This window comes from Coregonus clupeaformis, chromosome 9 (assembly GCF_020615455.1).
Source record: "Coregonus clupeaformis isolate EN_2021a chromosome 9, ASM2061545v1, whole genome shotgun sequence".
Classification (NCBI taxonomy): Eukaryota; Metazoa; Chordata; class Actinopteri; order Salmoniformes; family Salmonidae; genus Coregonus; species Coregonus clupeaformis.
This window is the reverse complement of record NC_059200.1, coordinates 9,165,526-9,185,356: the sequence shown is the minus strand read 5'-3', so window position 1 is coordinate 9,185,356 and position 19,831 is coordinate 9,165,526. Positions and strand designations below refer to the sequence as shown.

Below are 19,831 nucleotides of genomic sequence, written 5' to 3'. Positions count from 1 at the left end.
GATGTGTGCAAACCTGGTGGCCAACTACAATAAACGTCTGACCTCTGTGATTGCCAACAAGGGTTTTGCCACCAAGTACTAAGTCATGTTTTGCAGAGGGGTCAAATACTTATTTCCCTCATTAAAATGCAAATCAATTTATAACATTTTTGACATGCGTTTTTCTGGCTTTTTTTGTTGTTGTCTCTCACTGTTCAAATAAACCTACCATTAAAATTATAGACTGATCATGTCTTTGTCAGTGGGCAAACATCCAAAATCAGCAGGGGATCAAATACTTTTTTCCCTCACTGTATACTTTGGCCTCATGGCGTTGGGTGGGGATGGGGTGAGTGATTGATTGACAGGTCCATAGAAGGGCTCAGGATGTGTCCGTCACACGTAGTTTTCCCGGTGGTTGATGTAGATGCGGTCCGTCCCATTCTGGTGACACACCCATTCCTGATAGGACAGTGGCTGGTGGGAGGGGCTTCGGGGTTCCTGGTGCGTGAGCCTGGTGGGTGTTCTCTCTGCCATCTCAAACCATCGATCAGCCCTGCGAGCCTGCAACACACAACAAAGAGGATGGGATGACACACTGGGTCGCTGTTGATACACAATAAACATATCAACTTTCTACAAAAAAAACGTTCCATTTCAATCCTAAATATATGCAGCTAAATAAGAATATCAAAGATGTGTGAGTTGAAAAGGATGTGGTTTAGGTTGGCACTGAATCAGTAGAGAGGGTCTCAGAGGAGAGATGCTAATTGGATGGAAATGACTGTTCTCCCAGTAGTCCAGACAGACAGCAGCCATTGTTGGAAATACTAGACCCAAGCTCTACATACACAGATATTCATTAAAAAACAGGGAGAAAATAAACCTATTTTAATATTCTTGTAGTGTTTTTGCAGACATACAGTAACTGTAGTATACTGTAGTATTTACTGTAGTATTTTTGCAGACATGATAGTAGTACACTGCTCAAAAAAATTAAGGGAACACTAAAATAACACATCCTAGATCTGAATGAATGAAATAATCTTATTAAATACTTTTTTCTTTACATAGTTGAATGTGCTGACAACAAAATCACACAAAAATTATCAATGGAAATCAAATGTATCAACCCATGGAGGTCTGGATTTGGAGACACCCTCAAAATTAAAGTGGAAAACCACACTACAGGCTGATCCAACTTTGATGTAATGTCCTTAAAACAAGTCAAAATGAGGCTCAGTAGTGTGTGTGGCCTCCACGTGCCTGTATGACCTGGGCATGCTCCTGATGAGGTGGCGGATGGTCTCCTGAGGGATCTCCTCCCAGACCTGGACTAAAGCATCCGCCAACTCCTGGACAGTCTGTGGTGCAACGTGGCGTTGGTGGATGGAGCGAGACATGATGTCCCAGATGTGCTCAATTGGATTCAGGTCTGGGGAATGGGCGGGCCAGTCCATAGCATCAATGCCTTCCTCTTGCAGGAACTGCTGACACACTCCAGCCACATGAGGTCTAGCATTGTCTTGCATTAGGAGGAACCCAGGGCCAACCGCACCAGCATATGGTCTCACAAGGGGTCTGAGGATCTCATCTCGGTACCTAATGGCAGTCAGGCTACCTCTGGCGAGCACATGGAGGGCTGTGCGGCCCCCCAAAGAAATGCCACCCCAAACCATGATTGACCCACCGCCAAACCGGTCATGCTGGAGGATGTTGCAGGCAGCAGAACGTTCTCCACGGCGTCTCCAGACTCTGTCACGTCTGCCACATGTGCTCAGTGTGAACCTGCTTTCATCTGTGAAGAGCACAGGGCACCAGTGGCGAATTTGCCAATCTTGGTGTTCTCTGGCAAATGCCAAACGTCCTGCACGGTGTTGGGCTGTAAGCACAACCCCCACCTGTGGACGTCGGGCCCTCATACCACCCTCATGGAGTCTGTTTCTGACCATTTGAGCAGACACATGCACATTTGTGGCCAGCTGGAGGTCATTTTGCAGGGCTCTGGCAGTGCTCCTCCTGCTCCTCCTTGCACAAAGGCGGAGGTAGCAGTCCTGCTGCTGGGTTGTTGCCCTCCTACGGCCTCCTCCACGTCTCCTGGTAGCGCCTCCATGCTCTGGACACTACGCTGACAGACACAGCAAACCTTCTTGCCACAGCTCACATTGATGTGCCATCCTGGATGAGCTGCACTACCTGAGCCACTTGTGTGGGTTGTAGACTCAGTCTCATGCTACCACTAGAGTTAAGCACCGCCAGCATTCAAAAGTGACCAAAACATCAGCCAGGAAGCATAGGAACTGAGAAGTGGTCTGTGGTCACCACCTGCAAACCAGTCCTTTATTGGGGGTGTCTTGCTAATTGCCTATAATTTCCACCTGTTGTCTATTCCATTTGCACAACAGCATGTGAAATGTATTGTCAATCAGTGTTGCTTCCTAAGTGGACAGTTTGATTTCACAGAAGTGTGATTGACTTGGAGTTACATTGTGTTGTTTAAGTGTTCCCTTTATTTTTTTGAGCAGTGTATATTGTAGTAATTACTTATCAAATTATTTTTGACAAAGAAGTGGGGACTTGAGGAAACCTACACTACAAATACTGAAAGAACACATTTTCCATAACCTATAGGTAGGTAGGACTGGAGTCTGGATAGTTCAGAGCTACTGCTCTTTTCTGTAACATGTATGGAACAAAATACAGTATATGGTCTATACTTCTCAGTCATGGGTGGCACAAATTGGGATATGGGGGATGGGAATGGGTGGGGTATATGCAAATTAAATAATGTAGTATTACTATAGTAAAACAACTGTAGTGTTTTTGCGGACAATGTAGTGTTTTTGTGGACATTACTGTAGTATTTACAATAGTATTCTACAGTATACTACAACATTCTATAGTAAGCACTACACGATTGAGGGGGATACTTAAGCAATAAGGCCCGAGGGGGTGTGGTATATGGCCAATAAATCCACGGCTAAGGGCTGTTCTTATGCATGACGCTACACGAAGTGCCTGGATACAGCCCATAGCCGTGGTATATTGGCCATATACAACAAACCCCTGAGGTGCCTTATTGCTATTATAAACTGGTTACCAACGTAATTAGAACAGTCAAAAGAAATGGTTTGTCATATCACGGCTGTCAGCCAATCAGTATTCAGGGCTCGAACCACCCAGTTTATAATACAGTTTATACCATGGCATTGTTGAATACTCCTTTCTGATTGGCTTGAAGGGCATTCTAGAGTGTGCATTATTTCCCTATAACGCACAGTGTATTTGCACGGTAGAATTCAATGGCTATAGATCATTTTTACAAGTTTTGTTTGAGCGGCTTTTGAAAGCAAAAGTCGAATTGAAAACAGTATTGGTATTGTTGAATTCGATTTTCATAATAGCAAGCTAGGACTGATGGTTTGGTTAGCTAAACTAGCAAGCCTGTTTGTTTGGTTACCACGGCAACTACTGTAGCTATCTAGTCAATTTTCTAGCTACTTCAGTGGATGTTGAACACATTTCAACTGGCAAATGAACACATTTCTAGTAGCAAATGTGTTAAATTATAGCCATGATATTAAAGGGATAATCAACTTGGGGCTCTATGCGTTGTCTGGAAAATAATGCAACTCCGTGGAAGGTCAGTTCTACTCCGCTAGCGCGTCGTGGAACACCTTCCACATTGTTCATTATTTTCCATAGAACACATAGCCCCTCGTTGATTATCCCTTACGTGTAGTATAGTATTCTACAGTATATTACAAAATTCTATAGTAAGTACTACACATGATCGAGGGATACTACAGTGTGGAGTATAGCATTCTCCAGTATACTACATTTCACTACAGTTTACTACAGAATTCTATAGTAAGTACTATAATATTCTATAGTAAACTGTAGTATTTTTTCATGTGGGCTGTTAGGAGCAGTGTGGTGTAGTGCAACAACCCTAACCTAACCCTAGCTTCATATCCACATCACTGTTCAACCCTAACCCTTAACCACAAACCTAACCCCAGATGTAACCCTAACCCTAGCTCCACCTGCAACCCTACACATAATAAAGTTTATAGTTTTCATGTCACGGGCACAAGTACAGTGAAATGTCTTTCTTGCAAGCTCAATGAAGCACTAACAATTACATAAGAGAACAAAAACACACAAGACGTAAAAATTAAGTAACAAGCTATATACAGGGTCAGTTCTAATACCATATTTACAATGTGCAGGGATACTGGAGTGATAGAGGTAGATACTGTATGGATAGGTTAAGGTGACTAGGCATCAGGATATGTGATAAACAGAGTAGCAGCAGCGTAAATTATGATTGTATGTGAGTGTGTGTGCATGTGTGTAGAGTCAGTATAAATGTGTGTGCATGTTATAAGTGTGTTGGAGCGTCAGTGTGCGTGAGTGTGTAGAGTCCTGTGAGTGTGCATGGAGACAGTGCAAAAAAAATAAATACAATACAAGGGTCAACTCAGATAGTCAGTGTAGCCATTATGTTAGCTATTTAGCAGTCTTATGGTTTGGGGATAGAAGTTGTCCAGGAGCCTGTTAGTGTCATACTTGATGCACCAGTACCGCTTGCCGTGCAGAAGCAGAGAGAACAGTCTATGGCTTGGGTGGCTGGAGTCTTTAACGATTGTCCGGGCCTTCCTTTCACACCGCCTAATATAGAGGTCCTGGATGGCAGGGAGCTCGGCCCCAGTGATGTACTGGGCTGTCCGCACCACCCTCTGTAGCGCCATGCGATGGAGGGCGGTGCTGTTGCCATTCCAAGCAGTGATGCAGCCAGTCAAGATGCTCTTAATGGTGCAGCTGCATAACTTTTTAAGTATTTGAGGGCCCATGCCAAACCTTTACACTTCCTGAGGGGGAAGAGGCGCTGTCGCGCCTTCTTCACGACTGTGCGCGTGAGTGGACCATTTCAAGTCCTTAGTGATTTGGACCCCGAGGAGCATGAAGCTCTCGACACGCTTCATTGCAGCCCTGTCGTCCACGATCAGCTCCTTGGTCTTACTGACGTTGAGGGAGAGGTTGTTGTCTCGGCACCACACTGCCAGGCCACTGACCTCCTCCCTGTAAGCTGTCTCGTCGTCACCAGTGATCAGGTCTAATACCGTCGTGTCATCAGCAAACTTGATGATGGTGTTGGAGTCGTGAGTGGCCACGCAGTTGTGGGTGAACAGGGAGGACAGGAGGGGACTAAGCATACACCCCTGTGGGGCCCACGTGTTGAGGGTCAGCGTGGCGGAGGTGATGTTGCCTACCCTCACCACCTGGGGTCGGCCCTTCAGGAAATCCAGGATCCAGTTGCAGAGGGAGGTGTTCAATAATAGTACAGTGCAGTGTTTACCTGTGACAGGGAGGCCACCTGTGGTGCATGGACAGCCAGAGGGATGGCTGGGGGTCTCTCTGTGTAGGGAGGAGGAGGCTTGTGTGTCGGAGGTAGATCAATCCTGCAGGGAGACGGGAGAAAATAAAAAACATTGGTTGTCGCTCTTAAAATGTAAGCAGACAGTGACTATAACTCACACCTTAAGACATATTATTGTGAGATGGCAAACCAGGTAATTGCAAAGTGGATGAGCCAGATTAATTAAATTGTTAAGAACGGTTTCCACTGTGAATGAAATCAATTACAGGCTAGAATCGACAGGTGCTAAGCTGGGTTAAATAGAGTGATTAGGTTAACATCCATCCCTTAATCAAGGCTCACCTCACGCTTGGCTTGCCAATCAACCTAATCTCCTTCCACATCCTTCAAACCCCCCTCAAGTTCCCCTCAACATCAATCCCCCTCCACCAGCAAAACACTGACCAACTCCCCTCCAACGAATCCTATTCTAAACACTAGTTGTCAAAACCATCCTCATGATACAGACAGCTCCTACTTTGCCCCACACAACCACCACAGCATCTTCCCTCCACTACACTGTCAGCTCTTTCCTCTACACTTTACTCCTGTTTCGGAGAGCTGTATTATCATCTCTCTTGCTCTTTCTCTAACTCCAAATCTTTGTCCTTCACCCAGGTCATACACACAGTGACATGTATAATATTAGGCTGTGGATGTACTTCCTATAATTGTAGTGATGACTCTCACACTCCAGAGAATTGGAAAGCAGCTTGATGTCATAGTTCATTCTTGCAACCTTCCCCCACTGATCAAAAACATACATACACACAGCTGTACATTTCAATGAAACATGGTGAAGCCCCAAAATTGCCCTCGCTAGAAGCCTGTGTTTCAGACATAAGGAAGTGGATGGCTGAAAACTTTCTACTTTTAAACTCGGACAAAACAGAGATGCTTGTTCTAGGTCCCAAGAAACAAAGAGATCTTCTGTTAAATCTGACAATTCATCTTGATGGTTGTAAAGTCGTCTCAAATAAAACTGTGAAGGACCTCGGCGTTACTCTTGACCCTGATCTCTCTTTTGACGAACATATCAAGACTGTTTCAAGGACAGCTTTTTTCCATCTACGTAACATTGCAAAAATCAGAAATTTTCTGTCCAAAAATGATGCAGAAAAATTAATCCATGCATTTGTTACTTCTAGGTTAGACTACTGCAATGCTCTACTTTCCGGCTACCCGGATAAAGCACTAAATAAACTTCAGTTAGTGCTAAATACGGCTGCTAGAATCCTGACTAGAACCAAGAAATTTGATCATATTACTCCAGTGCTAGCTTCCCTACACTGGCTTCCTGTTAAGGCAAGGGCTGATTTCAAGGTTTTACTGTTAACCTATAAAGCGTTACATGGGCTTGCTCCTACCTATCTTTCCGAGTTGGTCCTGCCGTACATACCAATACGTACGCTACGGTCACAAGACGCAGGCCTCCTAATTGTCCCTAGAATTTCTAAGCAAACAGCGGGAGGCAGGGCTTTCTCCTATAGATCTCCATTTTTATGGAACAGTCTGCCTACCCATGTGAGAGACGCAGACTCGGTCTCAACCTTTAAGTCTTTACTGAAGACTTATCTCTTCAGTAGGTCATATGATTGAGTGTAGTCTGGCCCAGGAGTGTGAAGGTGAACGGAAAGGCTCTGGAGCAACGAACAGCCCTTGCTGTCTCTGCCAGGCCGGTTCCCCTCTCTCCACTGGGGTTCTCTGCCTCTAACCCTGTTACAGGGGCTGAGTCACTGGCTTGCTGGTGCTCTTTCATGCCGTCCCTAGGAGGGGTGCGTCACTTGAGTGGGTTGAGTTACTGACGTGATCTTCCTGTCTGGGTTGGCGCCCCCCTTGGTTTGTGCTGTGGTGGAGACCTCTGTGGGCTATACTCGGCCTTGTCTCAGGATTGTAAGTTGGTGGTTGAGGATATCCCTCTAGTGGTGCGGGGGCTGTGCTTTGGCAGAGTGGGTGGGGTTATATCCTTCCTGTTTGGCCCTGTCCGGGGGTTTCTTCGGATGGGGCCACAGTGTCTCCGGACCGCTCCTGTCTCAGCCTCCAGTATTTATGCTGCAGTAGTTTATGTGTCGGGGGGCTGGGGTTAGTTGGTTATACCTGGAGTACTTCTCCTGTCTTATCCAGTGTCCTGTGTGAATTTAAGTATGCTCTCTCTAATTCTCTCGTTCTCTCTTTCTCTCTGAGAACCTGAGCCCTAGGACCATACGTCAGGACTACCGGGCATGCTGACACCTTGCTGTCCCCAGTCCGCCTGGCCTTGCTGCTATTCCAGTTTCAACTGTTCTGCCTGCGGTTACGAAACCCCTACCTGTCCCAGACCTGCTGTTTTCAACTCTTAATGATCGGCTATGAAAAGCCAACTGAGAGACCTGAGCCCTAGGACCATACGTCGGGACTACCGGCCGTGGTGACTCCTTGCTGTCCCCAGTCCGCCTGGCCTTGCTGCTATTCCAGTTTCAACTGTTCTGCCTGCGGTTATGGAACCCCTACCTGTCCCAGACCTGCTGTTTTCAACTCTTAATGATCGGCTATGAAAAGCCAACTGAGATTTATTCCTGATTATTATTTGACCATGCTTGTCACTTATGAACATTTTTGAACATCTTGGCATGGTTCTGTTATAATCTCCACCCGGCACAGCCAGAAGAGGACTGGCCACCCCTCATAGCCTGGTTCCTCTCTAGGTTTCTTCCTAGGTTTTGGCCTTTCTAGGGAGTTTTTCCTAGCCACCGTGCTTCTACACCTGCATTACTAGCTGTTTGGGGTTTTAGGCTGGGTTTCTGTACAGCACTTCGAGATATTAGCTGATGTACGAAGGGCTATATAAAATAATATTGATTGATTGATTGATATACACTTGGACCTGTGTTCATTTATTACCTCTCATCATAATCATTGATTTCTAAAAAGATTGATCACCCTAAAGCCTATTCCCCCTCAGGAGACTGAAAAGATTTGGCATGGGTCCTCAGATCCTCAAAAAGTTTTTGGCATGGGTCCTCAGATCCTCAAAAAGTTATACAGCTGCACCATCGAGAGCATCCTGACTGGTTGCATCACCGCCTGGTATGGCAACTGCTCGGCCTCCGACCGCAAGGCACTCCAGCGGGTAGTGCGTACGGCCCAGTACATCACTGGGACCAAGCTTCCTGCCATCCAGGACCTCTATACCAGGCAGTGTCAGAGGAAGGCCCTCAAAATTGTCAAAGACTCCAGCCACCCTAGTCATAGACTGTTCTCTCTGCTACCGCACGGCAAGCGGTACCGGAGCGCCAAGTCTAGGTCCAAAAGGCTTCTTAACAGCTTCTACCCCCAAGCCATAAGACTCCTGAACAGCTAATCATGGCTACCCGGACTATTTGCATTGCCCTCTTTTACGCTGCTGCTACTCTGTTTATTATTTATGCATAGTCACTTTAACTCTACCCACATGTACATATTACCTCAATTACCTCGACTAACCGGTGCCCCCGCACATCGACTCTGTACCGGTACCCCCTGTATATAGCCTCCCTACTGTTATTTTATTTTACTGCTGCTCTTTAATTATTTGCTATTTTTTATTTTGTACTTATCTATTTTTTACTTAACACTTTTTTTTATTTTCTTAAAAACTGCATTGTTGGTTAAGGACTTGTAAGTAAGCATTTCACTGTAATGTCTACACCTGTTGTATCCGGCGCATGTGGCAAATACAATTTGATTTGATTTGATTTATAACTGCCTTGCTCCTCAGCATAGCAAGGCATAGGAGCTCCTAGGTCTCCTTCTCCTTCTCTCTGACTTGGATGAGACCTGGAGAGAAGACATGGTTGATGTATAGTTAATGACCTTTCGTGTGTTTCCCACAGTAGGCTGTGTGACAGTAGAGTGCACCGGATCCATTAGGAGAAGACCTGGGCTTTAATGTGTGTGTGATGACAGAGAGGGATGAGGCCTGGAACCATTCAGCTGGGCCCACAGGGTCTACAAAGACACCCTCAGGGACACACAGGCAGGGTCACACTCAGGACGACCGCCTTTTATTTGGCATCAGACACACACCAGGAAGGCCCAGAGTAGAGTAGACACACCCGTCTGGACCTGAGTCTGTGTGTGTGTGTGTGTGTGTGTGTTTGAGTAGTAGAGCTATGTGGCACACGCATGCAGACACGAAAAGCATTTTTTCCCATTCGCACACAGCTGTTCAATACTGGGTTTCAGATCAGGGTCGTGTTTCTTTTGGCCAGACTGGATGTATTAGAGTCCTCTCCAACAGTCAGACTGAGAATCTGCTCTCACACTCGCCAGCTCCAAGGCCGTGGGGACAAACAGCTGTAGAATCCAAACTCCAGTGAAAGAACCAGAGAGTCGAGATTTAACAAAGCGATCAGACTACTACCATAACAGTTAAATAACACCTTGGATCAATGGCAAAACTAATGAAACAATCTAGGCTTATTATCAGCATTAGTCCCCTGTAGCTCAGTTGGTAGAGCATGGCGCTTGCAACGCCAGGGTTGTGGGTTCGTTTCCCACGGGGGGCCAGTATGAAAATGTATGCACTCACTAACTGTAAGTCGCTCTGGATAAGAGCGTCTGCATACATATAATCAAACATGCACACACACGCACGTGCACACACACACTTAAATGCTTTCAACCTGATACATCCAAACAACCCCACCTCCCGCTAGCTGAGAGAGTCTCCGTAGGCCTTATCCTAAACTGCTACCATGACAGATGAACGAGAGCCTTTCAGCAGAACTGCCTGCAGCCCAACAACTTGCATTCTCTGTAATGTACATGAATGTACTGTATTGTATATTCATTTATTAATTAATGTACATTACATTAATCTGTAATGTAATTGAACCCTCCCCTGCATGCAGTGTTTAACAGTGTGCAATGTACAGTAATAAAGACTGTAGCACCAAAGACTGACTGTTCCCACATGACACATCCTCCTCAGCTCACTGTGTCTCTCTGTCTCCCTCAAGAAGAACATAATCTGGGAGTGATGCTCCGCTAGGGGCCGCCCACTTCTATGGAACGGGAGCGGCTGACTGGCCAGCTCATCCCGGGTGTCAGAAACTGAATCTGTGAATGGAGGGTGAGGAAATGCAGACAGACAGGGGAGGTGTGAAATTGAGGAGGCCTTTCAAGAACAAAAGGGAAACAGAGATGATGTAATCCCTGTGGGGATAGAGATGCCGGATGGATCTCCATATCTATGGTGTAATAGGAGGATAAACCAATGAGAGAAACATGCTATTGTTTTGATTCACATCCTGTATTGGGAAATGCAGTTTCAACTGGAGGGTAGACTGGTTAAAGCACTCTCTGGTTAAAGCTAGTTTTCATTGGGTGCATATGTGTGTATTTGTGTGTATGTGTGTGTGTCTGACATAAAACCTAATCCTACAAGGAGGACAGATATGAGTAGAAAAATATTATACTAGCCACTTCCTTTGTGGAATCCAAATCACTAGAATCTATCTAATCACTAAAATCCACCTACACACACGGTCAGATGCCAGTCACAGAACTCTTGGGCAGGGAGTGACCCAACTCTCATGTACTGTAAATAATTGAATCTAAAAGTTCCTTCTTTCTCCTTGCCCCAATGTTAACATGAGTGCAGGTCCAGCAATAGAAACCTACTCAGCAAGACAAAGAACTCCTGCCAAGACTGTAATTACCTGTCACCCCTCAATCTTGTACCACCACCTCTCTACTTCCCTGCACCAGACGCCATTTTATGGTACGCCGTAGTGGAATGACTGAAAACGCAGTATGTGTAGGAAAGCCCATTGGATTTAAGTTAGACCGTAACTCTATGCTGATATGATACAGTCACAAAATATATCAGTTGATGATATTAACTCATGGCTTAATTGATCAGCTACTGCCGTAGTATACGGTGACATCACTTTATACAGTGACATCACTTTAACTCACACTTTGTCTGTGTACGCTGGGGGCGAGGTCTTCCGTGCGGTGAGGATGATGATGGTGAAGACGGCAATGAGGAAGAGGGCGAGGACCACCCCCATCACTGCCCCCGCCACGGCAATGGAGTTATACCTCTGTTCCTGAGACTGGTCTGGAAAGGAACAGACGGATGATAGGAAACAGCACAGACAACACCACGTAAAAGAGCAGTGTGGATATCATGCAGAAAAAAAGTGAGAATATACAAATCCAGGAACATTCTAGGAGTGTAAATGTAGGTTTAAGAGGCTGTGTGATGTGTGTGTGTGTGAGAGAGAGAGAGAGAGAGAGAGAGAGAGTTTGTTGTGTGCTGCAGGCAGGTTACTTGCTCTGTCTCCCAGCAGTACTAACTACAGTAAGAGTGTAATTAGGGGCTCCATGCTGCTCCTGCTGAAGGCTCTCCCCTGCAGGTCTCCAATACTTCACTTTTCACCACAGCCTCCCTCCCTCCATCCCTCTTTCTCCCTGCTCCTGTGCACGTAAGGTGGTTTGGCAACCTCTCTCTGTTGACTCTGTTAGATTTCATGCTCGTTATCCATGTCGGGGGTCCAGAGAGGGGATTAGCAATGATTATGATTAATTATGATTAATTACATTCACAGAACCCTAGCCTGTGGCCAGTGAAGTGGGGAGGGCACTAATACAACCAAGTGGCATACACACAACTCTTATCAGTTAGTGGCATGAAAGAGGGCTGAGAGGAGGGAGAGCGAGGGTAAAGAGAATGTGACAGCCAAGAGACGAGAATCAAAAATAACATCTAAATTATGATGCAGAACAAACAGCCTGGGACCTTGGGTCGACCCATGTACACCCCTCCTCCCTCCATCTTCCTCTATACACACACCTCACATGGCCGACAATAGGGGTTTTGGTTTTAGCAGGAGCGCAAAGGAAGATCACACTTCACTACAGAGCAGTGAAGAACACAGGCTCCAATGAGACGAGGGAGTGAAAACGAGAGGAGGTATTAGTCAGACAGTCCTCTAAGGGCCATAGTAACTTCTCCCTTTGATAAACATGACAACAGATGATGAGTCAAGCATAATGACCTTAAGACTCTCTTTATCTCTGCCCACCTTAGCCAACGTACGTCTGATCAGAGACACGGCCAGAGCGTAGATACTGCTCCTATGAGCTGAGAGGGGTGGTGGTGCCGGAGACAGGTGTGAGGTCTGTAGGTAAGAGGAGTGTGTTGTAGGGTGTGTGGATGTCAGGGGTGATCATAAGGATCCTGTGTCCTCCTGGCCTAGTCCATGCTTAACATTTCCATGACCAACACCTTTAAGAGGATCAGACAGTGATAGAGACAAAAACCACCAAGGTTATAACACTCCATCGTGGCAATGCATTCCAAAACTACAAACTGACCCAGGTAGAGGGTTAATTCTCTCAGGGTCTCAATGTTTCACTCAATCTCCTAATCCACTGGTTTCAGAACAGTGCTAAGTGCTGACAGACAGAGCCAATCCCAAATCCCCCTGAAAAGCCAGAGGGAAGCAGAAGTTTATGACCGAACCCCGCTCCTAACCCAGGTTAGGTCAGGGCGATCCTAAACCCCAGAGGTGATTGAACACACCTCACTGACCTATATAGGTCAAACTTAGGGTGAGAGGGGCCAGCGGATGCCCCTGAGACAGTTGCCCACCCTAAAATCACCACAAGCAAGGTCAAGGGTCACGTGGTTACTGGGACAACAGCTAGCCCTGAGGGAGCAGATGCTAATGTAGTGGGCGGATCAGATGGAACGAGGAGGCGGGACAGGAAGTGTGGGTGGTCGTGGTCTGTCACCCTCTCAAGCATCTGTCCCTATCAGACACCAGCTAGCAGCACAGTGGGGAACAGTCCTGGTGGTCCCCACTACTCTGTTTGTTACAGTCGAGCTCAATCTTTATTTAAGAACGAACTGATTGCTAAATTAAATATTTTCACATTAATTTAGATTGTGCACTACCCTGCTGTCTGCACTGTGGGTTGTCGAATCTGGTTCGTAAAGTATCCCTAGAATTTCTTCATACAGTGAGGGAAATAAGTATTTGATCACCTGCTGATTTTGTACGTTTGCCCACTGACAAAGACATGATCAGTCTATAATTTTAATGGTAGGTTTATTTGAACAGTGAGAGACAGAATAACAACAAAAAAATCCAGAAAAACACATTATAAACACAATTATAAATTGATTTGCATTTTAATGAGGGAAATAAGTATTTGACCCCTCTGCAAAACATGACTTAGTACTTTGTGGCAAAACCCATGTTGGCAATCACAGAGGTCAGACGTTTCTTGTAGTTGGCCACCAGGTTTGCACACATCTCAGGAGGGATTTTGTTCCACTCCTCTTTGCAGATCTTCTCCAAGTCATTAAAGTTTTGAGGCTGACGTTTGGCAACTCGAACGTTCAGCTCCCTCCACATATTTTCTATGGGATTAAGGTCTGGAGACTGGCTAGGCCACTCCAGGACCTTAATGTGATTCTTCTTGAGCCACTCCTTTGTTGCCTTGGCCGTGTGTTTTGGGTCATTGTCATGCTGGAATACCCATCCACGACCCATTTTCAATGACCTGGCTGAGGGAAGGAGGTTCTCACCCAAGATTTGATGGTACATGGCCCCGTCCATCGTCCCTTTGATGCGGTGAAGTTGTCCTGTCCCCTTAGCAGAAAAACACCCCCAAAGTTTCCACCTCCATGTTTGACGGTGGGGATGGTGTTCTTGGGGTCATAGGCAGCATTCCTCCTCCTCCAAACACGGCGAGTTGAGTTGATGCCAAAGAGCTCGATTTTGGTCTCATCTGACCACAACACTCACCCAGTTCTCCTCTGAATCATTCAGATGTTCATTGGCAAACTTCAGACGGCCCTGTATATATGCTTTCTTGAGCAGGGGGACCTTGCGGGCGCTGCAGGATTTCAGTCCTTCACGGCGTAGTGTGTTACCAATTGTTTTCTTGGTGACTATGGTCGCAGTTGCCTTGAGATCATTGACAAGATCCTCCTGTGTAGTTCTGGGCTGATTCCTCACCGTTCTCATGATCATTGCAACTCCACAAGGTGAGATCTTGCATGGAGCCCCGGGCCGTGGGAGATTGACAGTTATTTTGTGTTTCTTCCATTTGCAAATAATCGCACCAACTGTTGTCACCTTCTCACCAAGTTGCTTGGCGATGGTCTTGTAGCCCATTCCAGCCTTGTGTAGGTCTACAATCTTGTCCCTGACATCCTCGGAGAGCTCTTTGGTCTTGGTCATGGTGGAGAGTTTGGAATCTGATTCATTGATTGCTTCTGTGGACAGGTGTCTTTTATACAGGTAACAAGCTGAGATTAGGAGCACTCCCTTTAAGAGTGTGCTCCTAATCTCAGCTCGTTACCTGTATAAAAGACACCTGGGAGCCAGAAATCTTTCTGATTGAGAGGGGGTCAAATACTTATTTCCCTCATTAAAATGCAAATCAATTTATAACATTTTTTACATGCGTTTTTCTTGATTTTTTTGTTATTCTGTCTCTCACTGTTCAAATAAACCTACCATTAAAATTATAGACTGATCATTTCTTTGTCAGTGGGCAAATGTACAAAATCAGCAGGGGATCAAATACTTGTTTCCCTCACTGTATCTGCTGAAGGTGATAGATAAGACAAATCAATGAATAGATTTTTTCATTGGGGGTTTAAACGCAATTTAAGCATAACAGACTGAAAATCATTACTGTTGGAGAGCTGGTGTTAAATTAACAGTCCGCTCAGTACTATAGTATTAGGCCACCGTGAATGAGACCTTGAACAACTTTCATAGACTATCTACTGAAAGAAGAGCAGAGCAAAAAGAATAACAGTTTCTGGAAAAGTCATGTCGTGATGACATACAGTGCCTTCAGAAAGTATTCACACCCCTTGAATTTTTCCACATTTAGTTGGGTTACAGCTTGAATTTCAAATGTATTAAATTGAGATTTTGTGTCACTGGCCTATACACAATACCCATAATGACAAAGTGGAATTATGTTTGTAGAATTTTTTACTAATTAATTAAAATGAAAAGCTGAAATGTCTTGAGTAAATAAGTAAGTATTCAACCCCTTTGTTATGGCAAGCCTAACTAAGTTCAGAAGTATACATGTGCTTAACAAGTCACATAATAAGCTGCATGGACTCCGTGTGCAATAATAGTGGTTAGCAGGATTTTTGAATGACTCTCTCATCTCTGTACCCCACACATACAATAATTTTTTTACATTTTAGTCATTTAGCAGAAGCGCTTATCCAGAGCGATTTACAGTTAGTGAGGGCATACATTTTCATACTGGCCCCCCGTGGGAATTGAATTGGCGTTGCAAGCGCCATGCTCTACCAACTGAGCTGTAAGGTCCCTCAGTCGAGCAGTGAATTTCAAACACAGATTCAACCCCAAAGACCAGGGAGTTTTTCCAACGCCTCGCAAAGAAGGGCACCTATTAAAGACAATGAATATCCCTTTGAGCATGGTGAAGTTATTAATTACACTTTGGATTCTGTATGAATACACCCAGTCACTACAAAGAAAAAGGCGTCCTTCTTAACTCAGTTGCCGGAGAGGAAGGAAACCACTAAGGGATTTCACCATGAGGCAATGGGGACTTTAAAACAGTTACAGAGTTTAATGGCTGTGATAGGAGAAAACTGAGGGTTGATCAACAACATTGAAGTTACTCCACAATACTAAACTAAATGACAGAGTGAAAAGAAGGAAGCCTGCACAGAATACAAAATATTCCAAAACATGCATCATGTTTGCAATAAGGCACTAATGTAAAACTGCAACAAATGTGGCAAAGTAATTAACTTTACAGTGCCTTGCAAAAGTATTCATCCCCCTTGGCGTTTTTCCTATTTTGTTGCATTACAAACTGTAATTTAAATTTAAAAATTTTTTTTATTTCATGTAATGGACATACACAAAATAGTCCAAAACGCTATGTCTGGTGCAAACCCAACACCTCTCATCACCCCGAGAACACCATCCCAGTGAAGCATGGTGGTGGCAGCATCATGCTGTGGGGATGTTTTTCATCAGCAGGGACTGGGAAACTGGTCAGAATTGAAAGAATGATGGATGGCGCTAACTACAGGGAAATTCTTGTGGGAAACCTGTTTCAGTCTTCCAGATATTTGAGACTGGGACGGAGGTTCACCTTCCAGCAGGACAATGACCCTAAGCATACTGCTAAAGCAACACTCGAGTGGTTTAAGGGGAAACATTTAAATGTCTTTGAATGGCCTAGTCAAACCCCAGACCTCAATCCAATTGAGAATCTGTGGTATGACTTAAAGATTGCTGTACACCAGCGGAACCCATGCAACTTGAAGGAGCTGTAGCAGTTTTGCCTTGAAGAATGGGCAAAAATCCCAGTGGCTAGATGTGCCAAGCTTATAGAGACATACCCAAAGAGACTTGCAGCTGTAATTGCTGTAAAAGGTGGGTCTACAAAGTATTGACTGTGGGGGGGTGAATATTTATGCACGCTCAAGTTCTGTTTTTTTTGTCTTATTTCTTGTTTGTTTCACAAGAAAAAATATGTTGCATCTTCAAAGTGGTAGGCATGTTGTGCAAATCAAATGATACAAACCCCAAAAAAATTCATTTTAATTCCAGGTTGTAAGGCAGCAAAATATGAAAAATGCCAAGGGGGTTGAATACTTTCGCAAGCCACTATATGTTCTGAATACAAAGCGTTATGTTTGTGGCAAATCCAACACATCACTGAGTACCAATCTTCATATTTTCAAGCATGGTGGTAGCTGCATCATGTTATGGGTATGCTTGTTATCGGAAAGGACTAGGGAGTTTTTGGGGGGATAAAAATAAACAGAATAGAGCTAAGCACAGGCAAAATCCTAGAGGAAAACCTGGTTCAGTCAGCTTTCCAACAGACACTGAGAGACAAATTCACCTTTCAGCAGGACAATAACCTAAAACATATTCACATGAAAATATATTGCCAATTGGATGAAAACCTTGCTATAGACACCCTAAAGACTCTGGCAAGTGCGCTAGTCCAGTGTCACTTTGATTATGCCTGCACATCACGGTTCACCAGCAGCCCCAAACATCTAAAGAATAAGCTACCAGACAAACAAGCTTGTAAGAATTGTACTTAAACTCACCCCTCATACTCATCTGGAGATTGAGCATTTTTTCGTCTCTATCTCCGTAATGTGTCTGTATCTATGTAATGTGTCTGTATCTATGTAATGTGTCTGTATCTATGTAATGTGTCTGTATCTCCGTAATGTGTCTGTATCTACAATGGGGGAAAAAAGTATTTAGTCAGCCACCAATTGTGCAAGTTCTCCCACTTAAAAAGATGAGAGAGGCCTGTAATTTTCATCATAGGTACACGTCAACTATGACAGACAAAATGAGAATTTTATTTCCAGAAAATCACATTGTAGGATTTTTAATGAATTTATTTGCAAATTATGGTGGAAAATAAGTATTTGGTCAATAACTAAAGTTTCTCAATACTTTGTTATATACGCTTTGTTGGCAATGACACAGGTCAAACGTTTTCTGTAAGTCTTCACAAGGTTTTCACACACTGTTGCTGGTATTTTGGCCCATTCCTCCATGCAGATCTCCTCTAGAGCAGTGATGTTTTGGGGCTGTCGCTGGGCAACACAGACTTTCAACTCCCTCCAAAGATTTTCTATGGGGTTGAGATCTGGAGACTGGCTAGGCCACTCCAGGACCTTGAAATGCTTCTTACGAAGCCACTCCTTCATTGCCTGGGCGGTGTGTTTGGGATCATTGTCATGCTGAAAGACCCAGCCACGTTTCATCTTCAATGCCCTTGCTGATGGAAGGAGGTTTTCACTCAAAATCTCACGATACATGGCCCCATTCATTCTTTCCTTTACACGGATCAGTCGTCCAGAAAAACAGCCCCAAAGCATGATGTTTCCACCCCCATGCTTCACAGTAGGTATGGTGTTCTTTGGATGCAACTCAGCATTCTTTGTCCTCCAAACACGACGAGTTGAGTTTTTACCAAAAAGTTATATTTTGGTTTCATCTGACCATATGACATTCTCCCAATCCTCTTCTGGATCATCCAAATGCACTCTAGCAAACTTCAGACGGGCCTGGACATGTACTGGCTTAAGCAGGGGGACACGTCTGGCACTGCAGGATTTGAGTCCCTGGCGGCATAGTGTGTTACTGATGGTAGGCTTTGTTACTTTGGTCCCAGCTCTCTGCAGGTCATTCACTAGGTCCCCCGTGTGGTTCTGGGATTTTTGCTCACCGTTCTTGTGATCATTTTGACCCCACGGGGTGAGATCTTGCGTGGAGCCCCAGATCGAGGGAGATTATCAGTGGTCTTGTATGTCTTCCATTTCCTAATAATTGCTCCCACAGTTGATTTCTTCAAACCAAGCTGCTTACCTATTGCAGATTCAGTCTTCCCAGCCTGGTGCAGGTCTACAATTTTGTTTCTGGTGTCCTTTGACAGCTCTTTGGTCTTGGCCATAGTGGAGTTTGGAGTATGACTGTTTGAGGTTGTGGACAGGTGTCTTTTATACTGATAACAAGTTCAAACAGGTGCCATTAATACAGGTACCAGTGGAGGACAGAGGAGCCTCTTAAAGAAGAAGTTACAGGTCTGTGAGAGCCAGAAATCTTGCTTGTTTGTAGGTGACCAAATACTTATTTTCCACCATAATTTGCAAATAAATTCATTAAAAATCCTACAATGTGATTTTCTGGAAAAAAAAATTCTCATTTTGTCTGTCATAGTTGACGTGTACCTATGATGAAAATTACAGGCCTCTCTCATCTTTTTAAGTGGGAGAACTTGCACAATTGGTGGCTGACTAAATACTTTTTTTCCCCCACTGTATGTAATGTGTCTGTATCTATGTAATGTGTCTGTATCTATGTAATGTGTCTGTATCTCCGTAATGTGTCTGTATCTATGTAATGTGTCTGTATCTCCGTAATATGTCTGTATCTATGTAATGTGTCTGTATCTCTGTAATGTGTCTGTATCTCCGTAATTGTATATGTATTTTTGTCAAACAAAATAGGGACCACAATGGAAATAAGTCCCCGACTTTATTGTGCAATCTTTGTCACTTAAACAAATCTTTATGTATATATGCATTATTTTTTTACTGACAAATAGAATCAATCAATCAATCCAAACTGTGCAGCCCCCAATTGATGAATGGAAATAGACATCTGTTACAAAACACTAAAACGTTTAATGACATTCGGAGATTGGCAAGCCTTCGATACTAGATAAGCCTACAAGGAAGGGAGGGATGTATTTTCTGTTTCTCGAGATTTACATATTGTGGTGTTGAAAACGCAAACCATGATATTGAAGTGCCCGAAGTCGGTATGCTTTGTTTATTGGTTGTGTGGTGCACTGGCACAGAAACACGTTGGTGGAAAATGTGTTGCATATATTATATATATA

At 44.4% G+C, this 19,831-nt stretch overlaps 1 protein-coding gene across 1 annotated transcript in view; it reads right to left on the bottom strand.

Annotated features, from left to right (window-relative positions):
* Positions 1-252: 252 nt before the first annotated feature.
* LOC121573697 (nectin-3-like protein) overlaps positions 253-19,831 on the bottom strand; it is a 76,212-nt gene continuing 56,633 nt past the window's right edge. Inside the window, exons 6-8 of the mRNA XM_045222486.1 lie at positions 11,342-11,486; positions 5,342-5,444; positions 253-543 (exon numbers count right to left, since the gene is read on the bottom strand). Coding sequence (XP_045078421.1) covers positions 376-543; positions 5,342-5,444; positions 11,342-11,486 — 416 coding nt within the window. The 3' untranslated portion in view covers positions 253-375. The remainder of the gene's footprint in view (positions 544-5,341; positions 5,445-11,341; positions 11,487-19,831) is intronic.